A 19,048-nucleotide genomic window follows, 5' to 3' on the forward strand; every position below is an offset into this window, starting at 1 on the left:
TACACCATCCTACTACTGCGTACTGTAATATTTCGCCGGTAATACGGTATGCAACTTTTGGTTTAGTACCACATGTTTTGACATATTTAATAAATATCAAATACTATTTTAGCATGTTTTTTTAGGAGAAGCTCAACCATTTGACATAACCAATGACGTCGCGAGGTTCAGACTTCCTTCACTAGTTAGCTTTTTGACTTTTAAGAAAAGAATGCGGCCAACTCCTTCTTTTGCCACTTGTTGCAATTCTTCACGTCGGTGTCGGCGTTCCCCTTTGACCTCCTCAGGCGACCAGTCCAAACAACGGGAGCCTCTCGCTCGCACCTGACCCATTCGCACCGTGACGTTCCTGATGTGTGCGTGGCAGTGACGTCACATGGGAGGAGTCACATGCGACTCGACGGTGCGCTCGCTCGGGTTCTTTGCAGAGCGCGTGCCATCACCTCGGAGCACCTGACGTGACTTTAAACGGACCGCAGAGGCGATGTTGTGACGTGGTAAATGCATGTTCATATCATATATGCAATTAAATATAAATAAATACAGATATATATCTGCGAGGACCCGCTGAGCTGCTAACAGGTGTGGGGGGCGCGCGCCGTGGAGAGAGAGAATATGTCCAATGGGAAAGACGCAAATGCTGCAGAAAAGTAAGTACAGGCTGCTGACACGGTGAAACAAAAGTTTCATGTTAGAAGATTTCATGTTCTGACCTTTTGCTTCGCCACTAAGGTTGAAAAGTCCCCAAAAACTTGAATCGTTCTGTTGTAATATTCAATTCAGCAGGAAACGCTACATTTATTCATCGTTTCCTTGTCAGGTTGTGACGTAAGTTATGTGTTGTCAGGAAATGGTTCCGACTTTAGCCAGAGCCAGGGTCTTGGGAAAACAAACCGGCTGACATATTGCACTTCATTTTGTCCAGATTATTAACTAATAGCACATCCATGTGCATGTTGCTTCAGCGTGACGATGCTCTGATTACATCATGTGTTTTGTGATAAAACTCAGCGTTTTTTGGTGTTTGTTGGCATTGCAGCAGTGTTTTGTGCTGCAGCTCGTCGCAGATGACTCTGAAAGAGTGCTTGGATGAGTGCATGGAGGCCCTGGACCTCTTCCTTAACAACCACTTCAAGGAGAGCCTGGACATGCTGCGGCCGAGGTAACGCCACCCAAACCCGGAGTCCGCCTGGCTCCGCCGGAAGGCTGCACCCGGGCTGCCTCGAGTTTCCTGTTTACTTCTTTTGGTTTTTAGCACGTTCGGGGTGGTTGCGCTTCAGGATGATGTCAGCGCTATTTTGCTGTCTGTGTAAACCCGGGGCTGACGTTCGCGGGTGCCCCCCCGCGTTCAGGCCTTTGGGTTCTCCAGGATACGAGGTGTTTGCTTAGGCTGACGCCCAGAGGTCCGACCGATTCCGAGAGCCAGCCCGCATGGGGAAGCAAAAATAAACACAAGACTTGAGTGGGCAGGGCCGCAGGCAAGAGATAGGACGAATAAAGAACAGCACATGTATGCATTCCTTATCTTTTCTTCGCCGGGAAAATGCAAACCGGGGCCTCGGTAGCTGGCCTCTCGCCCTGCTGTTTGCTTCCAGCGCCAAGTGTATTGACTGCTGCTCCCCCGTGTGTGTCCCCCCCCCCTCCCCTCGTAGAGTGAAGGAGAGCATGTACCACGCTCTCATTTACGCCACCGTGCTGGAAATGCAGGCCATGATGACCTTCCAGCCGGACGACATCAGCAACGCGGGACAGACCATGAAGAGCGCCCAGGAGGTCTGCCACAAGTGAGCAGGGTCCCGCGGACGTGGCTGCGTGCTTATTGTTGTACGCTCTAAACGAGCTGCCAACTTCTGCCCTCAGTCCGGGGAGCCGTAATCGGCAAATGAAAACCCAGATGATTTGCATGGCCCCCGATTTGCCTGCGTTTGCATCAGGGCGGGGGGGGGGGGGGGGGGGGGGGCGATGGAGCCTAGCGGTTGCAGAGGCGCTTTGGTGTTAGTGGGTGACTCCGGTCAGAAAACATGGTGTTATTGGGACACAAGCGGTTTGTTGTCTGTTGATGAGATCGATCCGTTTTTCAGGTTCCGACGGAAGTCCTCGGGTTTGTTGAGCAAGTCCGGTGGGGATTCGCTCACTGAAGGTAAGAAATCCACCCACTCAACTGTAAATGCAATGAAAGAAGTATGTACATGATGCTTGTTCTTCCTTTATTCAATGGGCCATGACATGTACGTTTACGTGTCGTCATACCACCAGTTTGTTTTCAACACAGTTTTATTTTGAATTTGTTTAAAAATAAAAAGGCCAATGCTAATTAGCTCGGCATTAACAACTTCTCTGCATCAGCAGCGATGTGGTGGTGCTTTAAAGCCGAATGCTGAACGCTGGCATCAACATGCTTACGGGGCTTCGACACCAACTGTTGCCCATGGCCCATATCGCAGTTTCATTATTTAGATAACTAATAACCGCCTGGTTTCTTAATTACTCCAAATATCAGCCGACTATGCCCTCCTCTCTGCCCCCAGCCTTTAGAAACAACTTATTCTCACCTTTGGTGTCCGACCCTACCTTATTGTATGTGGCTCGACAAAGGCTTATGTAATATGATGGACTTTTATAAAGATGGGAACCTAGACTTTCCTCCACTGATCAGACACTTCATTCAATCGGAATACTCACTTCCCTCATCATCCCCCTGGATCTATGATTGACGCAAAACCAGGCCGAGCCCCTCGCAGCTCTGTTATGAACCCAGGCGCCGTAAGCAGTGGGTCGACGCGGCGTGGCCTTTGCCACACACACACACTCTCTCCGCTAGACGCCACACCAGCATCCCTGACCCTGGGGCTGTGCAGCTTTATTGCTTTTTGAATTGGGTCATTTGATGTTTATTACTAAATGTGCGTGCATGTGTGTGTTTTTGCAGTGCAGCTTCACGCTGAAGTGTGTTACGCAGAGTGCCAACTCCAAAGGGCTGCTCTCACCTTCCTACAGGTGCAGTAGGCTGTTTTACGACTCGCACATGAACTGTGTGCACACACTGCAGCTCACCAAAGTGTCACGGTCTTCGGGTTTTCCATGTGCTTCATCTCTTTATTTGTAAAAAGGACACCTAATCCAAGCATCTCTCGCCAAATGAATCCGTGCCCCCCCTCATTCATTTCTGTATTTAATCTTTGCAGGACGAGAACATGGTGAGCTTCATTAAAGGAGGGATCAAAGTACGGAACAGTTACCTAATTTACAAGTAAGAAATGAGAAATGTTACTTATGTCATGGTAATCTTCATTACAACTTGGTCCAAAAGTATTTGAGGGACCCTGCCAATTTTACGAGAGTAACGCCAAGTATAGTTTTTGTCAGTTTTTCTCTCAATTTTCTTTTCTTGTAAATTCACCAATTTCTCACCGTAGTTTTTTAAAGAATGTCACCTTGATTCTTTGATTCTCGGCCCCTGTGCATAAGGTGGGGGCCAACATGACGGCAAAAGCCTGTTGAGTTTTGTTAATTGTGGTTTAATCACACATGTCATTCTGTTTTCTCCACCAGAGAGCTGCATTCCTTAATTAATTCCCCCGGCTCCCCCAAAGGAGCCAGCCACGTCCACCTGGAGGGAGGAATCTCCTTTGGAATCGGGGCCTTTAACCTGGTGCGTCTGGCAGCGCGCCCCCCCCACCCCCCACCACGCCGCCGCCTCCGACTGTGTGTAACCGCGTGTCCCCCTTCGTTCACAGACCCTCTCTCTGTTTCCTCCACGGATACTCAAAGTTCTCGAGTTTGCGGGCTTCTCCGGAGACAAGGTGCGACGCGTGCATTTCCTCCTGTCCGTCACTCACCTACGCTTGTCCTACTCATTGTTCTTCGGGGGGGGGGGCGGGGGGTGTGATTTCCCAGGATTACGGTCTGTCTCTGCTGGGCGACGGTGCCACGGGGATGAATCTGCGCTCCATGCTGTGCGCCCTGCTGCTGCTCTGCTACTACACCTTCCTCACCTTCATACTCGGTAGGGCCGCGCCCCGCCGTAGCCTCAGGTGCTTCACGGCCGCGCGATGACCGGCCAGACGTCACGTGACTCGTCTCTGCTCTGTCCTCTCAGGCACCGGCGAGGGGGAGGTGACCGAAGCCGAGAGGCTGCTGAGACCTTTCCGTCTCCGCTACCCGCGGGTGAGTGTCGCCGAGGGTCACCGTCACGCTCCCCGCCCTGTGTTCATGCTGCAAATGATGGTCCAAAAGGGATGTCTCAGGGCGGGGCTACCTTGTGATTGACAGAACGTGGTTCTCTAGATTTGTTAGTGTCAATAGGTTTCAGCAGACGTTTGGCTAGTGGACATTTATCGAGGCTGCAGGGTTCGTGCTTATCACTAGTTGTGTAATACGTGCACTTCAGTGGTTAGAAACCACTAAGTTTTGTATCAGGGACTTTGAGGCTAGTATATGAGACGTTGCGTCACATTTCTCTACGGGGGCATCAAACCATTATTTAATTGTAGAACTGGAGAGTACGACCCAAAATATCCTCACGATGGGGTCAGGATATCTGTTTGGTGACAAAAATGCACATTTTGACGCTGATTATTATGGTTCAGAATATACAATTCTTTCTAGTGTTCTTGGAGTACAGGAAATCTGAGGATGAGTCTCTTAAAGTTGTCATCCTTATTCTGGAATCTTCTTTTGTAAGACCGCCCCTTAATAATTCAACTATATCAAAAGGAACTGCAATGATTTGAACAGATTAGTGGTCATGACTAATGATAATAATGTTGCATCATGGGAAAGGCAGGATGCAGTGTTTTTTGGAGCTTCTTTCATACCATAGTCTGTTCATGACGATGCATTTGTGGTACTTAGTAATAGTAGATATTTCTGTAAATGGGAACACCACATCGTCGCCCTGGGCAACGCCCTGTACAACTTTGACGTACCCAACGCGCCATTTTAATGCCGCTTACTTTCTCTTTTCTCCGTCATTATTCTCTTTTTTTCATCCAATGGTTGAGTCATCATGCGCACCCTGCTCACTCCACCTTCCACTCGCTGCTGCACCCTGAAGCCCGTAACTCCTTTTCCTTCCACCTGACTCACATTCTTGTGAATGCACGGCCCCTGTTGACACTCCACCTTTTGCCCACATGCCCGCCCATCCCAGAGAACAAACTGACACCGTGTGTACCCAACTCGAGTGGGAATGTACAGATTAAACACGATGCATGAGATCGGACTGCTGATAACAGATGATTGACATGCAAAACTGTTACTTCTACACTATACATCTGTTTCTTCTCTCCAGGGGGCAATATTCCTCTTTTTTGCAGGCAGGACTGAGGAGATCAAGGGGAACATTGATGAGGTGTGTGTCATGAAATGTTTCAAATATCCTTAAAGTTTTTAAGACAACAACTACTACATAGGAAAACGTGTGTGTGTGTGTGGTAGTCATTACATATCCTTATTGAAGGTAAGCTTCAACCCCAAAATGACTATATTGTACATCAACTATGCACCACTTTACGTTGAACTGAAGAGTCCCTCCTCATCACGTCCTCATCACGTCCACAGTCAAGGCCGTGGCTCAAACCAAACCATTTCAAATGCTTTCGACTCGCAGAGCGCCCCCCAGTGGTCAGACCACGGATTCATCAATACTTTCCGTACGTTCTCATGAGATTTTAAGATGACACTGGGTGAGTGTAGTGATGCACAAAAGGGGGCCCCAAAATGCTGCTTTAACTCGCCGCGCGGGGTCCGCTGTGCCGCCAGGCCGTGGCCCTGTTCGAGGACGGCTGCAAGGCCCAGCAGGCGTGGAAGCAGTTCCACCACATGTGCTACTGGGAGCTGATGTGGTGCTTCACCTACAAGCGGCTGTGGAAGATGGCGTACTTCTACGCCGACCTCCTGAGTAAGGAGAGCCTCTGGTCCAAGGTACAGAACCCGGGAGGGGGGGGGGGGGGGGGTCTCTCTCCGTACAGACCCAAGTGTCCCAAAAACCTCTCGATAGACAACAAAGGGTGACCCCTGCTTTCTCCCTGCTAGGCCATGTATGTTTACATGAAAGCTGCTTACCTCAGCATGCTGCAGGAAGACGAGGCCAGGCCTTTTGGGGAGGACGAGGTTGAGCTGTTCAGGTAATCGAGCACACGCACACACACACACACACACACACACACTGCTGCTGTCCCGAGGGCCCATGACATCCTATATTACCAAAGTAATGCTTGATCTGTGCACCTGAAGGACTAAATCATTGATATTTCCCAGAGGGACCGGTGGAGACCAAACAAGGAGCAAAAATAAAGTGGTTATTATGTCGCTGCGTGTCACCTGGATGTTTTCATGGTGTTAATGTGTCTCTTTGGTTTTGCAGGCACCCAAGTAGCCAAGATATCGTTTTAGATGGTTTGAGGCACTCTCTCACTAGCCAGTGTTTTTTAAATATGGGTATTTGTGGGGGTAAACGCCATTTGTTTTTTATTTCAGCGATGAATTTGAATATGTAATCAAGTCTTGATTTGCTCCATTTCTCTTTGTTAATATTCAAATTGTAAGTGCCTTAAACCTGATAACAGCCGCTTTAAACACACTCACATTCACATATACTGTATATATATATGTATAGATATAATGTATTTCTTATTCCTTCTGCTTTGTTCAGTGGCACATCATTATAACCGAAACTGCACCCATTTGTTCCAACCCCAATCCCGATGCTCTCCTCTCGAATCTCTATTATTTTCCTGTGTCGTTTCAGACAGGTGCCCACTTTCAAGCAGAAGATAGCGGGGAAGTCCCCCCCGACCGAGAAGTTCGCCATCCGCAAAGCGCGGCGGTACAAGGCCCGCTGCCCGATCCGGCTGCCGGTGCCCGTGCTGGTAAAAAGCGTCTCGCTGACCCTCTGAATGTTTATCGCTCACGCCCGGCCAACAGCGTCCCCCCCCCCCCCCCCCCCCTGTGCTTTGCAGGAGATGATGTACATGTGGAACGGCTTCAGTATGATCAGCAAACGCCCGGAGCTCACTGAAGGCATGATGCAGACTTTGGTGGAGGCGGAGCGCACCCTGCTGGAGGCCCCCGGTAACCCGACCCATCGCGTTCCCTCCCGCTCGCCTTACAAACGCAACCTTGTCCAAAGTGAGACGGCGTTGACCCGTCCGTGTGTGTCCGCTCCCCCCTCTACAGGCAACGAGCACTCGGTGGACGACCGCTGCGTGATCCACCTGCTGAAGGGCCTGTGCCTGAAGAACCAGGGCCTCCTCCAGGCCGCCGAGGAGAGCTTCGGCAAAGTGTTGTCCAGGTGAGCTCCGCCCGGGCAACCTGACCGTGATGGAGGAGGCCTTTGATAATGCGCATGTCCAATTCGCCCTGTCTCTGGTGCTTGCTCAGTGAAAAGAAGATCCGGTTCGACCACTACCTGGTGCCCAACTGCCTGGTGGAGCTCGCCCTGCTCTACATCGACCAGGGCCGGAGGGACGAGGCCATCCAGCTGCTGCACAAGGCCAAGTATGTCACTGCCTCACGGCAGCTACATTGATGCACACAGCAATGAGAGATAAGACCTGACACATAAGATGATACAAATGTTTTCTCTGTGCCTGTAGAACATGCATTCAACACACAAATGCAGTACTTTAATTAGAATTAAAGGGGCCCGTAGTTTAGACAAGCGGCCTGCATAACTTTCACATGCAGCATATTGTGTGCATGGATAATTGGGAGGTATAGCTTTGAATTTTGTAATATTAATGCAACTATTATTATCTCCATACTATTGAGTTATATTTCATACGTACTTATATTTATTTTCATGGCTATTAGAAGTTTTTATGTCCCGACTGCTACAGAATACTTCACAGTGAGTATGGGCTCCACAATGTGCAATGGTGGTAAGAGGCCAGTAGAGGTCGCCTTCTGCCGATTAAATCAATTTATTTTGTGTCGTCCAAAAACACAACTTTGCCTCAGAGGGTGCGGCACCCTCACAAAAAGTAAATGATTGCATGTCTTGATGGCTCAGAATAGTGCGTCAAGCCTTTGCTCCCTTTGGAGGTTACATATTCAGCTGATTGATTTAATAAAACGACACTTTGGATAAGAGTATCTTTTTTTTTCTCATTTGACCTGTAGACATAACTACAAAGAATACTCGATGGAGTCACGCACACAGTTCAGGGTCCACGCCACTCTGGCCAAACTCAAGGCCGACCCGGAGGAGGAGGAGGACACTCGCATGTAGGAGGAGGGCTCGTCACAATTATTGCTGTAGTAGTTTTTATCCATGTTCAACAAGTGCATGCTGGGTATTTTCTCAGTGTTCAGGTTTACCTTTTTGGCTCTACACTAAGAAAGGCATAAAACAGCAAACTGTATTTACAATAGTTATGTTGTATTGGAAATCAAAGAACACGCAATGTTAACCACTATATACATGCGATGATTTAATCAAATGCACAATGGCTTAATTAAGAGCTGTGTTTACATAATGAAGTAACGTCAGCATGCTGTGCTAGTTGGAATGACAGCGATTTTAAGATGAATACTATTTCAACTGCGAAACCAATTAATTTAACTGGCTGATGATGACTAGGATTCAGTCCCCTGCCAGTATTCTATGCACACATCTGTTGGTCCTGTGTAAAGTTCTTTGGGCGTGTGACGGTGCAAGAGCTTTCCAAACTCTTTCCAATGTCTCCAAAACATGTTTGCATGAATAAATTCTTAATGTACCATTTCCTTTTTGTTGTCTTGAATGATGCCAAAAGAACCAGCATTCTGTAGTTATTCTTTAAAAAACAGTCCGTACAGAAATTAATTTATTTCAATGAGAGCTGCATATGCTTAAAAATGAACATATGCAAACCAGGTAAAACACGGACCACACTGATTTGGATACTTTACAACAAATGTCCCGGTGCCCACTCCATCTTAATTAAATATCAGTCATTCATATGTGACACTACGAGACGGCGGTGGGAGGAGGAGGTGCGACGGGGGGGGGAGCCGCCAACTGCTCATCTCTCAGCCTGCGCTTCACTAGCTTCTTTTTCTTCTTCTCCTCCTTTTCTATCTCCGCAACCATCTCCAAGAACTTGGGGCTGCGGGGGTCCAGGGCGTAGCCAAAGCGCTCCCGGGCCTCGGCCAGCAGCTTTGTGCGGCGAGCCTTCTCCTCCTTCAGCTTGCTCTTGGTTTCGCGTTTCTCCCGCCGCCAGTCGGCTATCATCTTGGGCATTTTGGCCATGTTGGCCGCAATGAGTGTCTCTCTACGATGGGAGAGTGGAAATTTAGGAGGGGGGGGGGGCAAGAGACAAACGTTAAGACTGCACGTGATGTCTTCTGGTGGGCTGCTGTGAAATGTGATAGTGTCCTCGCAGGAGCAACTATAAAAAGCCCAGATTCACTCCTAATGTTTAAGTTAGCTGAAAACTAGTCACGCAGTTTAAATAATACAAATGTTGCTGCTTCTCTGCTTCCTGGGACCTCAAAGAGGGAGCGAAACATCAGCCCCACCACCAGGAAGCCTCAGCAGAGGACTGTCTGGGATTTACCAGTAGGTAGCTAAAATGTTATGCAGGCTGAGATTGACTATTATACAGACTCATTGAATGACTGGAGATGGTCAAAATGTCTCCTGCGACAGGTGACATTAATGAGGTGAACTTTGCGGACAAATCCTCGACCTGTACCTTCGTTCTCTAAGCCTCAGTTCGTGCCTCCTATACACATATATAAATATATACATATATCTCATAACGAGAAGTAACCTGTATCCATCCTGCCGGCTGTTTGACGGGCTGTCCGACCATGGACTCACTGAAGTTAGCTACAGTAACTTTAGCATGACTTACTTGGCCAACCGCTTCTGGGCTTCCTCTTTCTCCCTGGCCTCGACGTTCTTCAGCATTACCTCCAACGGAGGATGCCACTCGTTTTCCTCTGCGATCATCTGGTCCAGCTCCCCGCGGCTGGGCCACAGCGAGGCCAGGTCGACCCCCGAGGCGGAGCCGTAGCGACCGAACAGCTTCCGGTCATAGCGGCTGCTCTTCTGCCACTCGGGCGTCTTCTCGCTGTCCTTGTCGGGGATGTACGGCTGGTGGAGGTTCAGCTTCAAAGGTCTCGGGTTGTAGGAAGCGCTCTGCAGCAGAAGCCCGCGTTGGGAGTCCACAGAAAGTACCGTCTTTGAACATGATATTCCCTTTAAAGCCCTACACAACACTGCCGTCCTCCTGCACAGCATGGACGCCGCCATCTTTGTTCCTCCACACGAAGGACCCGGCGGCCAGGTGGCCACAACAATGCCTGTTTGACGTGTATTCCTATTTTTTAACGTTTAAATTATTACATTTTGTCGTACTGGCAAAAATGAAGAGGTTTACTTATTCGTGTTGCATCATATGCAACCAGCAAAAAACACAACTGCGAGTTTATATGTATATTTAAACATAATGCAAATTGGCACCAAGATAAGAAGGAAATTAGAAATTATATTTAGAAGTTCACTTTGCATTACCTTTTTCCTCTAGAATACATACCTATATGTATATATCAACTTTTATGCACCCATAAAATACATTACATGAATATGGTGTAAGGGTTGTGCTGAAACCATTAATCAATTAGTTGAATAAAAAGTATTCGACAATAACATGTTTACATAAACTCTAGTTGAAGGTTTTGGATGGTTCAGAAAAAGAAGGCTCTTTATTTACATAATTTGTGAGTGTTACATTAAAATTTATTTCATAAAATCATTTGACCTATTTGTGATGGCAAAATGTGGAGGATAAAGTCCATAGTTTTTGAGCAGGTGGGCACCATCGTGAGAAGGGAGCTCAGCCTCTTTAACACCTCCTTTGAACACTCAAGGACCACAGGGCAGTGAACCCCTCTTTCAAAGAGAGGATCTTTGGTTTTTAGCGTCCTCAGCTTCACCTCCTCCTTCCTCTTTTTTTTTGTCATGGCCTCAGCCCTCCCTCAACTTTCTCCTATTTGATTTCTTTTCAAGAAGCGGCGATGGAACAAATGGGGTCGCTCTGGAGTGCAGCACTTGCGGAGACAGATGTCATCGCTTTTGTGCCGTGGGAACGTGCCGAGCCCTCCGCCGTCATTAAAGATTTAGGGTTCCCATGGCATGGGTAGGCCCAGGCTGAAGGTGGTGGTGGGGGGGGGGGCATGACAGCAGCTTAATGTGGCTTAGGAGCGTTCTGGTGCCAAGCCCAGGGATTTAAGGATCACATCAACGTCAGTCACAGGCAAACAGGCTTGTTAGCAGCACCCATGAGTGGGAGAATGACAGGTCTATTTCTGAGTGAGCGTGTGAGTACGAGCGCATCAACGCTGTATGTCACATGGCCCACCTGAATCAAACACATCTGTTTGTACAGATGTGTTTGATTGGTACCCAGCTGTAGGGGACGAGCGCCTGCACCATGGCTCAGTGTGGTCCTCTCTCAGGCCACCATAGGTTGCTCATCCCATGCTGCCGACTTGGACAACTGAGCTTTAGTGCCAACGATGGAGTGCTTTTAGAGTCTGAGAATAAGTTATTATTGAGGATAAATAAGGGGGAGGGCCGCTCATTAGTATGAAATAGATTTTCACCCCGATAACAAGCGGCTGGTTTCACAGCTAGTTACAAAAATATACCAACAATTTGATACAAAATGTTGATCTAGAATAATATATTTCAAGAATGATTTTTGTCGGCGTACACAGGAACAGGTTCACAACCTGCAGATATGAAATGCAAAGATTCTCTCAAAGGACCCGTCTGTGGTGGCCAAAATAAATCAGATTGTAAAGAAGTCTATGAGAAAATGACTCTATTTCTCTGTTGTAAACATGAGTTTATGGTTTCAATCTCTAGTTTCCAGTCTTCTTGCATACAGCACGATCTTCATTTGTCCGGACTGGGAGTTGTCTGTGTTTTGCTCTGACAACTTTGAACCCGTTTACAGTCTGTTTTCAGCTCATTTTAGAATGTCCAAAAACCTACAGTCGACCAATCACAAGCAAGTGTTTAACAGCCACACGTCTCTGCTGGAGACCCGGGCGGCATCGCTTGCAGGAGGTGAGGCACCAGAACCAAGGCTGTGTAGCGTTAACCTATAAGCGTCAAGGGATTTCACTTGTAATAACAGTTGAATAATATTGTTAATAATAACAATTACAATTTCTCCCGCTCCGTCCTGAACCCACTCATACAGGCAGCGAGGGCCTCGGCTTGGCGCCGTCTTTCCTGAGCATCCGTTTGCCAAGCCAGCGTTACTATTTGTTGACACAAAGAAGAGATCATAATAAATTGAGTCTAAATCAACCCCTCTTTTGTTGGCCTTAAACAATGACAGTTTTTTTTTTCCTTTTCTTTTTCTTTTTGCTCTAAATTTTGGCAACTAGAATTAAATTCGTCAGTATTTCCCCCAGAACATGGGATGAGGACTAAATCCAAATAAAAGAGAGCCGAGCCCCCCCCCCCAAAAAAAGAAAAGCTCCCCATTTCCTGGAAACGGCAGAAGGCGGTGGCTGCCGAGTGGAGAGGACAAAGCGATGCCTCGTCGGTGAGACGGGTCCCCGCGGCGCCGCTCATAAATCACCGCTCACAAATTAATAATCCAAAGGTAAATAACGTCGTCCTTGGCAACACGTTGTGTACATTTCCCCACAGGTGGTTTTAACGCGTTAAAACCAGAAGGTGTTTTGCGTGTTTTTCTTTTACTTTTATCAGAGCGAATGTCAGGGCCGTGACTCCGGCTGCTCTTCGCAGGCTGCTTTCCAAACAACCCAACTGCCCCCCCCCGCCCCCCCCTTTCCCCCAACACCCCCAGACTAATGTTAAACTTGGAGATGGCCCAAGTAAGAACTGCCAGCGTAAGCAGTCTTAAGAAGGGAGCGGTGTGTGTGTGTGTGTGTGTGTGTGCGTGCGTGTGTGCGTGTGTGTGTGTAGGATGGGGAGCAGCAGTATTTTACAGTAATGGACGTACCACATGGAGATCCAGTTAGTGATGCGTTTGGAGTGTGACGGGGGGGCTTGAGTTTGCGGTCGGGGGGGCTCGGTGTCTCGATGCCCCCGCTGCAGTCGCCACTGAGGAAAAATAAAACGCTGTCTGAAAGATTGCTCCACCTGGGCGTGAGGGGCGAGGGGCGAGGGAGAGAACAGGCCCTCGGAGAGAATTTCATTTCTGCTCACTCTGCAGTAAAAACATCAATCTGGGATTTTCCACATCACAGCTGTCACGTTTTCTTTTAAATCATCTTGCATCACAGATCTTTACATCTCACGTCCATGTAAACATAGGGCAGCATTCCTATAAAACACACACACACACACACACGCCTCGCTCTGCCCCTGACACGTTAAGATTTCATTTATTTTTCCTACAAGTGATCAGACAGACTTGGGATTTGAACAGATTGTGGTTTACAAAATTGACCAAATAATGGCAAAATGAGCTCATAGTTTCCCCGTTCTGTTGGGCCCGTGTAACCAAGCCTTGGGTTCTAATGAGATGATGAATGGGAGCATCCGGACGGAGACTCTCAATCCACCAGCGACTGCTCATTTAAAGATGGGGAGATTCATCACAGCGCGCGTGCACTCCGATGCACCTTCACAGAGCCGTGGCAGGGCCCGGTGATAATGAATGGACGTAATTATGTCGGCCCTACCTGCTTCCTGCGGTTCCAGGGCTCCTCATCTGGTTCCAGGAGGAGCCGCGGCTGAAATCAAGTCCCTCTGTTTCACTGATGGACCTCAAACGAGTCTGATTTGAGGGATTATCTCACTTTACACAGATGCAGTGGTGTTGTTGCTCTCTCCTCTGAAACCAACCTAATCACCGAGCTTTGTCCCACTCGGACTCTAAGTGCTACTTGATCACTCGGCACACTGCCGTTTTTTTCTTTTCTTTCTTCCAGTTGACATTGTTGTAAAATATCGTTGGTTGCAACTGAAATGTCCTGCCAGAAGCGATACGGTTCCTGGGTGCCAGAGTAGTGACGGCTCATAGAGCGGTACGGGTCGGTACCCTTTTATTTGTGTCTCCACTGCCAAAAGTTGAGAAAAGTACCAAAAATCCGCGCCGTACCGTACCACTTTTTGGGTACCCTTCCGTTGGGGTACTTGGCACAGTTGTTTGGTACTAAAGGGTGGAGCTAGACTCAGTGCAGAACGTTGATTGGTTGAAACGGTGTCGTCATTTGCGCGTGGCGCAAGGGGAAAGACTACACACGGAGCGCCATTTTTAAACTACAACACCGTCGCAACAATGTCGCCGCGCAGCATTTACTTTTAACAGCCACATATCGAGAAGCAAGAACAGGATCGGCTGTATGTCTCCATTGTTGTTTGCGGTTAGCTTTCAGTTGTCGCGCGATCAAATGACGTCAATCTAAATTCCATCCAATACCGCGCCTATTAAGTGACGTTACCACTACTTTCTGGAATACACCACGCCTATCAAGTAAGGCCGACCCGTACCGACCCGACCCGACCCGTACCGCTCGGTGGAAACGCGCCATTAGTGATTCTCCTCAAAGTTGCTCTTAGCGTAATTTCGGCTCACTGTGTATCTCACTGTCTATCTATTGAAAAGGGGCAAAAAAGTAGAATTGTGAATTAAAATGCTGCTGATATTGTCATTAGCCTCTATTTTACACAATACAGGACACCCCATCCCCCCGTCCCCCCCCTTGATAGGTATTTCTGCTACCTTACCGAGAGGTGAGAACAAACCACAGACAAGTAACGTATATTTCACTTTGCAAAGGGGAAGCCCAGTGGAACGAACTTCCCTTTACAGCCTTTTATCCGCATCCTTCACACATAAACAACAACAGGGTGGAACATGGGGGGGGGGGGGGGGGGGCTGCCTCTGTGTTCTAGGGGGTGCAGAGTTTCTTCAACCTTGAAGTCCCAAATTGCTAGCATTAGCTTAATTGGGTAGCAAGCTACAGCTGGAAAAACAGGCGGACAAGAAACTTTTGTTCAGTGGGAATCACGGATATCTTTTTTCAAATAATGACTGAGAATTAAGAGGAGTGAAATCCGTCGTTGGTTGCTGTCGTAAACCAGGCTGGTTCCATCCAGCATTCATAACTACTTGGTGGATTCGTGGATATTGCACAAAACAGTTTTGTCTGTTATCCAGGTAATCAGGAAGCAGGATCGGTTTAACCGTCAGCGAGAAACGAAAGGTCCACGTTGACTTATGCTTCCGGCGGTTATTTTTTTACCAAAACAACAATCTTCTCCTCAATTTAGCAGTTTTGTTGCGTAACCCTGTACGAAAACTGTACGAAAGTTTCTGGCATGCAACACGTTTCCGGCTTTTGCAAGAAAGAAATGAGAAGTTACATTTGGTATCACACAAACGGTTGTAGTACTGAACTGAGAAAGAGGTCCTGACAAGCGAGCGTCCATTTGAACTTACGACCTTTCCCCCCGACCTTCACCCGTCGGCACGTCGCGTGTCCAAAGGGAACACCTGATTTCGCCTGCTGAGTCATCGCGCGTTCAGATGTCCACACACCGCCACAGACACGCATGCACCACAGCTATGGGCACAGCCATGGGTTGGTGGTGGGGGTTGGGGATGTTGCAGTGCAGAGGGAGGGGCGGGGTGTGGGTAGGGGGGCATGTGGCACCAGCCTGGCGCAGACATCGTTCCCGTTGCTCCCTTAGCTACGTCGGCGCCATCTGTCATCTGCGTGAACATCTGCAAACCCAAGGTGCCCTTGTCGCCCAGCGCCGTGTTTGGCTTTTCCATTAAGGAAACCCGGAGTGATTCACCAGAACCGAGCCTATTAGGCTGCGATGGCGCACATTAAATGGCGAGATTCCTCCTCAGGCGTCGCTCGCCCGTCCAGCATGTCTGGCTAGCGTGACATCTCGTCTGCTAACCAACCGTTTGGCTCGAGCTTGGTATTTTTTGAATTACCAAGCTCGAGCCTCAGCTCCACAGGAAGAAATCAGGCATAATAAAAAAAATCGGTACATTAAAAAGTTTGAACATATTGTTTCCTACAGTTTGTCACTTTCCTGGTTGGTCCAACCGGGCAATATTTGTTTGCAGAAAATGGATTTTGCCTTGTTTTTCTTCCTCTAATCATCAATATGTATTAGTCTTTTTGTAATACTTTCTGCAAAGTGATGCAACTTGCAGCAAGTTGCTGCTTTTCTGTTGCTCAGGAAAACATGGAGTTGTTTAAACTACCACGTGGTTGCCGTGGAGTTTGGCCGTGTGTGTCGCAGTGTGAGAGGTTCTAAAGGTCGACGTGAAGGTGTTCATATCTGTCAGATATCGATCATCCTGGCCATTTAAAATGAACACAAAGACTCACAACGCTGCACATTATGTAGACCGACACTCGGCACCCACCACTCTGACTGGCTTCCAGCGCCCCCCCCCCCCTTCCTTGCCTCTCTACCGCAAAACAGATGGCCTCACCCCCTTCCCCATTTTTAATCCATTTCCTCTCCGCTCACCCGAGGTTATGACCAAAATTGAAATCATATTCAAATATTAAAAGACTCCAGGGAGACTTGGATGGTTGTACCATGCCACGACGCCTTTTTCCAGCTAAATTTGTAGTTTCATTTTGGCCTCGTCCTGAATTCAGCCCGCATCGAGAATAAAGTGTTAATATGCGGCCTCGGGGTGGATTCTAGTGGAGATATTTTTTCCGGCAGCAGACGGATCGTTGTGCCAAGGCTGTCCAGTTTATTATTCACCACGGCAGCGGCTCTCCAGAGAGCGTCGCTGCGTATCGCATGCGCTGCTGAGCCGGATTACGGCAACAAGATCACAACAATATGCTCATTGTCCACCGCGCAGGGACATAATCTCTAGGATTACTGTCTGGGTGAAACGGGCCGTATCGCCTCCCCGGGTGATGCAGGGAGACCTGGGCGTTCTCACGTGGAGCGAGATTCTCCCATCTTTCACACTCCTTGAGTCTCCTTTCAATTACCCGGCCGCCTTTGTCGCCGTGCACATGGCGACGGCGGCGTGCAAAGCCCTGCCTCCCCGCGGCCGGCTCTCCGAAGGAAACGGCTAAACGCCGCGAATAGCTCCAGCTCCGCCGCCATCTGCTCCAGCGAGTGAGCGGAGGACGCTGCCGTCGACTCGGTGGTGGGTTGGAAACAGCAGCTGAGAGGCCACACTGTGCCCCGAACCGCACCGAACTGCTGCCCGGCACAACGGGCCCCATCTGACGCACTGATGATTTCACACACAATCGCACACACAGCGAAATATAAAACTCACCGGGTTCGCAGCAACCGTCAGAAGAAGTGTTTGAGTTGTACGTTTTCTGGAAACCATGTTGACTGGATACTGTCCTTAACCAAAAATGTGTTTCATAGTTGTGTTTCTCAAAAAACACAACACAGAACAGCCCTGATCCATTATGCCACGACTCCCATTAATGCATCACAACTGCCCTTTTTCCTCCTCCACAACAATCCCAGCGTACCAACGTAGCAGCAACACTAGCGTTCACTAGAGGAACATGTTGTGAGGAGAATGAGGCATGAAATCGGTCACGTGCAGAACTTCAGTGTAGATCCTCAATGGCTACAGGACTTTATATGGCTTGGGAACTTGTAGCTGAGGCTCCCGTTGCCTCTTCTCTTTTTCTTGTGGTGAATGGAAAAAGTGACCGGCAGTCTTTTGTGAGCAGGGTTATGTGTTTTGGGAAGCCGTGTGAGCGTTCGCTTCGAAAAGAGGAATAGGTATCAGGCGGGCATAGACACACATACAAACAAAAAGAAGCCAAACAAACACCCCGGGAGCCCAACATTCAACGGCGGCCAAGAAGTGCCTGGCCGGCTTTGAAAAGAGCACCTGCAAGCTGGAAGGGTCTTAAATAGGAAAAACAACTCACAGCCTCAACAACTCTTTACAACGCTAACTGTCGCAACTTTGTACCCGTGGACCGATTCTCCATCATGGCCACTTGCTTCTTTGCAGGTTGTCACCTGGCTTGTTTACTTGTTTTCACTCCGCTCCCTTTAGAACTCACCTTTTGTCCTGACGGGCTCATTAGCAGAGGCCTCATTCCAAGAGGAAACCAGCAGGTTAGGGCCCCACATCTCTTTAAACCAGGCAGAGCGGGGTGCCAACAATGTGGTTTCACTTTTATGTATTTTCATCTAGTGGCCCATTAGAGTTGTTGTTTTTTTAACAGGGGATTGCATCTTTTCCAAAAGCGTAACATGCTTAGCTTGAAGTAAAATAGCCCTGTTCTGGGAGTACCGTTACAAATAAGAGTTTAACCAACGTGCTTCCAACACATTTCATGCAGGAGCAGGTTTGTGCGGTCGTCTATTTGGAACATCAAAAGTTTTGGCACTTACTAATTGCTGTCTGTCCTGTGGCTTGGTTTCCCAATATACCCTTTATCCTTAAAATGCTGTGAGGGGACAGGGAGCAGGACGAGAATGGATCATGGGAGGCTTCACCCATGAACTACAACGCATTGTATTGCAAGCTTTAAAACATTTTCAATTGTCTTTTTCACACTTTAGTTAGCTAATAAGTTGTATCAATAACACAAATATAAATTTGAATTTTCAATTTCTCCGTTTTACAAATTCAGATGAAATAGGTTACAGAGATCCAAAAGTAAATAAATAAATAGTGTTAGGGCTAGTGGATAGTGGGTAGTGGATGTGCTTGAGGATACGGTGTCTTGTCATGGGACAGTTCCCTCAGCAGAGGAGTATGACGCGGGGGCGGTGAAGTCCGGTCCGCGATCCGAGTCAACGAGCTAGCAAACGGGCTAACGGCTAGCACCACGTAGCGCTGGAAGCCGCGGTCATCCAGACGCGGTACAGAGTCGCCACGTCTTCCATTGTTGATGCCGAGGAAAAAACCATCACAGAAAACTGTTTTCTGGGTGAGAAGCCTTGCAAATGACTTTGTGTGAAGGGACCAGGAATCTTTGCCTGAGAGTATTATTTCGCTGAGTAATGACGCTGGATAAACCACCTCAAAAACCACAAGTGCTACGCTAACCTCTTTTTACCGCGACTGATCAATATATTCTTACTAAT

General features: G+C 48.2%; 2 protein-coding genes across 4 annotated transcripts; one reads left to right on the plus strand and one right to left on the minus strand.

Moving 5' to 3' along the window:
• Window positions 1–6: 6 nt before the first annotated feature.
• Window positions 7–8,728, plus strand: zgc:158403 (tetratricopeptide repeat protein 39A). Of its 3 annotated transcripts, none has more exons than XM_037476841.2 (18): window positions 7–650; window positions 1,040–1,162; window positions 1,653–1,784; window positions 2,082–2,140; window positions 2,930–2,997; window positions 3,186–3,250; window positions 3,553–3,652; window positions 3,738–3,803; window positions 3,898–4,006; window positions 4,100–4,167; window positions 5,294–5,353; window positions 5,764–5,925; window positions 6,037–6,128; window positions 6,752–6,872; window positions 6,963–7,074; window positions 7,180–7,294; window positions 7,384–7,500; window positions 8,125–8,728. In XM_037476841.2, the coding sequence occupies exons 1-18, from the start codon at window positions 616–618 to the stop codon at window positions 8,231–8,233; spliced, it is 1,713 nt and encodes a 570-aa protein (XP_037332738.2). In that variant the 5' UTR covers window positions 7–615; the 3' UTR covers window positions 8,234–8,728. The 3 variants fall into 3 exon arrangements, with proteins under 3 accessions (XP_037332738.2, XP_037332739.2, XP_037332740.1); XM_037476842.2 differs by having other exon boundaries at window positions 1,058–1,162; XM_037476843.2 differs by lacking the exons at window positions 7–650; window positions 1,040–1,162 and having other exon boundaries at window positions 1,721–1,784; window positions 2,935–2,997.
• Window positions 8,729–8,797: 69 nt separating this feature from the next.
• On the minus strand, window positions 8,798–10,317 carry gadd45gip1 (growth arrest and DNA-damage-inducible, gamma interacting protein 1). The gene is made up of 2 exons (XM_037476844.2): window positions 9,843–10,317; window positions 8,798–9,257 (listed from the first exon to the last, which is right to left on the minus strand). The coding sequence occupies exons 1-2, from the start codon at window positions 10,241–10,243 to the stop codon at window positions 8,954–8,956; spliced, it is 705 nt and encodes a 234-aa protein (XP_037332741.2). The 5' UTR covers window positions 10,244–10,317; the 3' UTR covers window positions 8,798–8,953.
• Between the last annotated feature and the right edge of the window lie 8,731 nt (window positions 10,318–19,048).

The sequence above is a fragment of the Pungitius pungitius genome, chromosome 12 (assembly GCF_949316345.1).
Source record: "Pungitius pungitius chromosome 12, fPunPun2.1, whole genome shotgun sequence".
NCBI classification, from domain to species: Eukaryota; Metazoa; Chordata; class Actinopteri; order Perciformes; family Gasterosteidae; genus Pungitius; species Pungitius pungitius.